General features: G+C 41.9%; 1 protein-coding gene across 1 annotated transcript; it reads right to left on the bottom strand.

The window, feature by feature from the left end:
- Positions 1 to 4564: 4564 nt before the first annotated feature.
- NDUFAF4 (NADH dehydrogenase (ubiquinone) complex I, assembly factor 4) lies at positions 4565 to 6990 on the bottom strand (the record flags this gene model as incomplete). The annotated part of the gene is made up of 2 exons (XM_010143610.1): positions 4565 to 5057; positions 6893 to 6990. Coding segments are annotated over 2 exons (395 nt in total), but the record flags the coding sequence as incomplete, so codon positions are not given.
- Positions 6991 to 7213: the final 223 nt, after the last annotated feature.

Raw genomic sequence — 7213 nt, 5'->3', positions numbered from 1 at the left:
ACCAAAGCATCTCACCTGACGACAGAGCTTCTGCAATTGAACCATAATCCACACCCAGAGGGGATTTTGCAGAACAGTCATAGAAGAACCAACTTGGCAGATTTATTTTTTGAATTCCCTTTCTGGCAGCAGGCACATCAAACCCCACTCCACGCCACAGAGCCACAGGAGCTTCCACAGGGCAGTCTCTCCAGCACACTACAGGAGATGGGCTGCTGTCACCACTGTTACCTAATGCTGCTGTGGTTTCATCTAAACCTAAGCCTCTGTTTCCAACAAAGAAAACTAATGTGTGAAGTTTTGAAGAGAAATTAATCTAAGTTTCTTGTTTTTCAGTAGAAAACACTTACCTCTGACAACAAGGCAGTACCTAAACTGTGAAAGATTACAGAATTCATTAGACTTGTAGAGTGCTGGAAAAAGATTGAATAACAACAGGCACCGGCGGAGTGTTTTGATAGCACATCCGTCAGTGTATCACTGCTGCTGCAGACTCCAGTGCCAAACCATTTGCAGCTGAAGCTCACCTGCACTGGTCAGGCCGCCCCTGCTGCCAGTTCAACACTGGCACCACCTGATTTGGAAAGGGCTCCAGAGCAGCACCGCAAAATATGAAGCTTCATGCAATCTCAAACATGAAAGCAGGATGCTTATGTGAAACAAAGGAAGACAACCGCCTTTTAAAATTTTTGCAATGTGATCCTGTTTTATGAGGTTTGACTCTGTTTTGTAAGTTTAGCACACACCTCTTGCATATAACCATCATTTGCTTTTCTCTTTGAGTAAAAAGAGGTAAAAGACAAGTTCCCTGTGCTGGAAGGTTACCGTAAGATCACTTTTTGTACTAAAATTCCCCCTAACCTGTGCAGAAAGCAGAGTTAGAACTCTTTTTCTGCCTCACAGCTCTAATCTTGCTGCCTTGCCATCAGACTGCAAGGACCTAGCTACCATTAATACGTGGTGAGACAGCACAAGATTACTTAGTTTCACATATCCCAAAAGAGCAGCTTTTGAAGATGTAGGAAAAGCGATCTTCCTTTTGAAAATCTGTCCTATTCATAACTTCTGCAGAACAAAACGTGCTCAGTCCTCTCATCTTTACCTCAGCAGATGTGCTACTCCTCGAAGGCAAGAGGGCTCTGCAGAAGTAAAACAGGTTGTTGATACTGAAAGGGCAGAATACAACCAACATTTGCATTTGAGCTAGTAAAGAGCAAGAGTGCAGCTGCATAAAGTTTTCACAGCAGAGAAGACCAGCTGCAGAAGGCTGGGAGTAGACTTAATGATAGAACAAGGCTAGAGGAATGGGAGTATGATCCAGAAAACATGGGTAAGTGTGCTACTAGGCTCCCCCTAAAGACACATTTTTTTGGAAAAATTCAAGCCAGGAATTCCAGTACACCTGCTGGCACTCCCCTGAAGAAATTCAATTTTATGTCTCACTAGAAAGGTAACCCTAGTTTCCAAATGAGGCTCAGCCTGCCCTGTGTACTCACTCTGTCTTGGTGCCCAAGACAGCCCTGGCTTTACTCAGTGACATTTGGAAAACGGGTGTAATAATACCACATATAAAGAAGTTTGTTAACCATATGCCATTTACACTAGAAATGAAACCACTCCCTTACAGACCCACAAAACTTACACTTGTTACACATTTTACATTAATTTGGCAAAAACAAAGCAGTTTAAGTGAAGCAGGCTGTTCCTACCAATTTTAACGATTCTACATGGTGGCCAAAAGCATTTGAGCTAACTGTGCTGCACCGCATGCATGGCAATGAAACATGAAAAATTCTCTGCATGTGAGTACCAGAAAATTGAATTGCAGTTTCTCACTAATTCCCCATAACTACCTCTTCAAAACGGTTACCTTTTCCTTAAGCTGACAGCCAAACAGCTACAGGAAAGGGATAGAGACAGAAAGGGACAGAGACAAAACCAAGTTAAAAGCATGAAGAAAATAGTTATTATTCTTCTGATTAGAAATTGCATCAAAACCAGAAACTGGTAAGCAAAGGAGAGAGCTGATGAGTAAAGAGTCCCTTGAAACTGGAAGAAAGGAAATAAGCAGTTCCAGAAAAGATACAATGGTGAGAACAGTCTTGCCCCAGACATCGACCCTAAAGTCAGCATTATATTCAAACGTGTACTCACTTGAACTTGATCTTAAAGACACCCCTTGCCAAGGACTATGAGGCTGGCTGAGCCCGGTAGCCTATGCAGGACTAGGTGGTAGCGTTGAGAGTGCTTGATCAGGGATAGGCTTCCCCACCAGAGCAAAAAGATCCATGCTCCTGGATCTTCCTGTGAGCTTTGGACAAGTAAAACGCTCCATGTCTGAAGAGACAGTGAAAGGTAAACATCCAGATGATGGATAATTTGGACAGGTAAAGCGTACGGATTTTATGTGATCCCATACTGTCAGCAATGCCTTCGTAACGGCTGGTTGACATTCCCCAGCAGGTGGGGCAGGTGACCAGCAGAAGAATCTGTGTGCCAACAGCAAACTGCATTGCGTGTAATTTTCCTGAAGCGAACACACCGTGTCAGAGAAGTTCCCTGCTCCAGAGGAGCCTTCTGGAGCACCAGGACTTCACCTGCCTCTAGGAACATAGATCCCTGGCCCACCTTTGTGCTGAGGGACCTGCCTGCTTCCCCGCCATGGACAATATATTCTGAGGATGAAATCCTGGCTTCAGAGGAACACAGGACAGCTTTGCAGTCATCCCATTCATGGACGGGATTTTGTCCTGAAGGTAGGGCTGGAGCACTGTACGTATGAGCACCGAAGGACCCAAAGCACGTGCCTGCTGAAGAGTGTAAGCAAAGCAGTAGTATACCATGACAACTCTAGGGACTTCCCACGTGAAACAGGGTACTGGAATGGTTTAGCCACATCACAGGTCACAAAGACAGACAAGAGAAGCCAAAAAAATACAAACCAAGTTAGTTAAGAGGCACAGTTAAGCTGTCATTTGGTGCCAGTTGTAGTCAGTTTTTAATCACTTCCAATACCTAATTACTCATTTTTAAAGAAGCAAATCAGTGTCTCCAATAATAACCAAATGCATCATTCCACAGCTGTTTTCTGAATATTACATTAGGATGAACAGTACTCAGACAATAAAGTATTTCTGTTACAACATTCTGCAAAACAGAGTGTTTTGTGGAAAACAAAATAATCTTAATGAGGTACATAACTCAGAGGCATTAGTTTCAGAATGCAGCTCTGTCTCCATTACATTGCAGAAAAAGCAACAAGCCTATCGCCAATCCACATATCCAAAGACAAACAATTTCAAACTTACACAATGCACTTAGGTGTCATCTTCCACTAAGGTACAGAATTATGTACTTCAGAAATTAATCAAGCAAAACCTTGAATATGCTGTGGCAAACTTGAGTCAGAAATACCTTGTTCCATTTCAGAGAGAAGTGGAAAGATTCTTGCTGTGAAATAGTCCGGAGTCCAAAATCCAAGACCTGGTGGAAAAGTTCTTAAAAGAAAGGTACATTGTAGGCCTGATGCTGACTTCCACCCTCTTAATAAATTCAACTTTTCTGGTGATGGGCACTAGGAATGTTAAATAAAATTTTGCATTTTTTTTCTTTTGAATAAACTTAAACATAATGCATTTTTAAATATCCATTCTGATTATTCCTGCCTCCCTCCAGCTCATCCGGAAAATGTGAATCAGTTTTCACTACAGTGTTAATCATCAGAGCAAAACTTCTTCCTTACCTACACAGACCTGAATAGTCACAGTATCAACATTACAATCCACTGTTACCACCTCACAGTTTGTGTCGTCCTTTCCTAACAGCTGGAAAGGATGCTGTTCATCTTCAACCTGGAAGCGCACAACTTACTGCAGTGAACATGACCCAATTTAGCCCATGTTTGGATACGTCAGACAAGGCCTGCACGGGGAAAAAGGGCCATTGCAACAGGACAGGCAGACATTTACAGAAGAGCTACTAGTGGCTCCAATTGTACTGTTGACCAATTGCTAGTCGACCCAGTTGCATTTCATAGCTACCTATTAATACAAACCATTATTTCTCAAACAGTAGGTGCCATAGACTGCCGCAAGAAGATCAACACTCTTTACAAATTCACTGACAGACAGTACCTGGAGAAGTGCAGATATTTACGCTAGATCAGAATAGAGTGGAAAAGGAGCTACACATCAGCCATTACTGCTCCAGCATCAAAAAGAGGCCTTCTTGCTATTCACCTTCTTTTAAGTTTCACACAGCTGGATTTCCTAAAAGATGTTGCTGTTAGCCTTCTTTACAAAGTATAAATACTAGTCCATTCTTCTGTATAAGAAATACAGCTGCCTATATAAACACACACCTTGACAGCAAGTCCTTGAAAGAACACAGTGACATGAAACTAGACACGTGGAGCACTGATTTAGCTGTAGGCCAGGAATTCTCTGCTAAGAAAGGCGATCTGAAAGGTAAATTTCTCACTAGAACTTGTGTGTTAACTGAACTCGTAACATATGAATGGGGTAATCAGAATTGTGCAACATGCTCTCAGACAACTTACATTCTCTTTTACAAACTGTACCTATATTTGCTGCATTTAACTGAAGCCATCCAATGCAGAGTGGAATTGCTTGAATACAGCTTACTGGTATGGGGAAGCAGCCTTGCTGGATGACATGTTACCAGCTCTTTTCAGACACTGAGTATACTCAAGAGTACAATTAAGACACGAGTGAGATCACACAAGGTTTTGGTAATTATTTTTATGTTGGTTTGATAGCTTTTTTGGTTTCTTTAGGAAATTCTTGCACAGCAAAAGGAATGAAGAATTCCAGAAGAGAGTTGACCTCCTTCAGTTCCAGACTGTATTCCATCGCTATTTTTTCTGCAGTCCACATTTGAGGATGAAGTTTATGATTATTAAGAAGTGTCAGAGCTTCCACAATGGAAATTTTGCCTTTGGAAACTTTCTTAACATCCTGATCTCCCAAGTGGCCTAGTTTTGTAAGTCTCTTTTCCTCCACTTTACATGGAAGATGTTCACCAGCTCTGTCTTTTACCTAATGGTGGGAAGGAAAACAAGAACAACTTAACAGAAGTTCTGTTTACTAGGCACACTGTAACAGCCAAGCTGTTTTCCTAAACATGGCATTTCCTGTTAGCTTACCCCATTTTCATAGCATTAAAAAAAAAAAAGTAGCTTAGCCAGCCTTGCTTCTTGATATCACAAAAATTGACAGTTCTTCCCCAGCCATTCTACACAGAGTGTCAAGCTCCACCCAAATTCTGAAAGGCTACCATCCACTGAACGCACACGTGTTGTATAGGCTTGGCAGCCCTTCATACAAGGCAAAGTACAGATTTTGGTAGCCAAATGTAAAAGCAGATAACCTAGTAGAGGTTCATGACAAAGGGGGGAAAAAAAGTATTACAAATCGGTACCCTTCTGATACCACTAGAAATCATTTTCATATAGTCTCACTCCACTTCCTTTCATTTTCAGATTTTAGTTTTGCCACTAAAAGATACCCCTTCTTTTGCTCTGTCTAGAGAACAAGACACTATTCTGCAGCATCATAGGGAGTTTAATTCCCATGACTACTGCAGTGCTCAGACACATGGAGAAGAAGTCTCTTGTCCCAAGAAGGAAGACAAGTCCCTTCATATTTCCAACTAGTTTCCAAACCATGTCTGCCTTCCCCATACTGCCTTTTATTAAGATTTAACAGTGAATGACACTGCAAAAAAGATACAATGAAAACCTTAAATTTAAGAAAAAGTACTTTTACAGTTATCAGAGTTCACAGCCACTGATTAGCCCACAAATGCTCTGTATTAACTTGCAAGCTGAGAAAACTGATGTGGATGCTTCAGCATCTATAACTGCGTGTCTGTTTCTAAACTAGAGAGAATGCCCAATGGTGCTACCAGTTCTCCATTCCTTCCTTTTACTGGCAGCAATCTCAGAGGAGGCACAGAATCAAGCACTAAGCTTTGTTCCCATCTGGGCTGCAAACAGATTTCTGCTGTCTCTCCCTGAAGTTTCCAAGTAATCTCTAGCCTTAATTTTCATAATAAATACTTTTAGTCTTGAATATGAGGTCCTACAAAAATGGCAAATTAGAGAGTCTCAGGAGTTTTATCACGAGATGATTATAAAACTTTACTACTGAATAAAGTAGCTAGAATAAGTGGTCCAATAATGCAACAGGTAAAATGACAATGCAAACAGCCACAACTTAACATAGTGGAACAGAGGAGACTGAAGCCCAGTCTGCATTTTACTGGAAGGGGAATGCTTCACCTTCGAAGTAAAAGACTGCAGCTGTTGGCAGTGAGGAAAATGATCACCAAACAATCCAGAAGGCCATGCAGAAAATAACCTAACTCAGGCAATGCCTCAGCCGCCTAAGGAAAAGTCTTTGCACTGTACAGCATTAACATCAGTAGTTAAGACTACTCTAAAATATTAATGCCTTTGTCCTCAACCATGCTCCCACAGTAATCCCAATCTCTCTTCTACTAACGACTCTATAAGTGATCTCTGGCAATCTCCCATATCTTTGCAAAAGTTTGACCAACTGTCCTTCTGCCTTCCAGGAAGCAGAAGAGGGAATTTAGGTAAAAAACAAAGTAAGATCAACATGATGTTAAAAAGGAAGGCTGTGTAAGCATTTAAAAGATGTACATTCACAATCTGTCACATGTTCAAGACCCAGAGTCAAACACAGTCAGTGTTACTGATACATAAGAGTATAACAAAAACATCACTTTTATCCATAAAAAGGTAGCCTTTAGGCACTAATGAAGTGGGGTTTTTAAATACAGAATTCATGCTGAGTTTGAAAACCACAGAGCTGATGCTGGTATGCCTCCTGCAGAAAGACACACTCACCTGCACAGGTGGCCCTCTGGACTCAACATAAACATCTTTTAACAAGGTGAGGAGCCTATCATCCTTTCTGTAAACTTCTTCTTTTATCTCTGGGTGGCCTAAAGGTAGTGGGGAGAAGGAGAATATTAAGAAAAAAAAAAAAAGACAGAGCTGAGCCCAATCGTTTCCTTTTTGTTAGTTCTGCCAGCTCAATCGCTTCCCCGGAGGGACGGCACGACTCGCAAGACGATGGTGCTTCTGGGGAAAGGTGTCACTTACCCACCGGCCCCGGCGTCCGCAGCACCGCCTGACCCGGCGTCGCCCGCCAAGGCCCAGCGGCAC

The sequence above is a fragment of the Buceros rhinoceros genome, unplaced genomic scaffold (assembly GCF_000710305.1).
Source record: "Buceros rhinoceros silvestris isolate BGI_N320 unplaced genomic scaffold, ASM71030v1 scaffold38850, whole genome shotgun sequence".
NCBI classification, from domain to species: Eukaryota; Metazoa; Chordata; class Aves; order Bucerotiformes; family Bucerotidae; genus Buceros; species Buceros rhinoceros.
The sequence above is the reverse complement of the archived record's forward strand: the minus strand, read 5'-3'. Positions and strand labels throughout refer to the sequence as shown.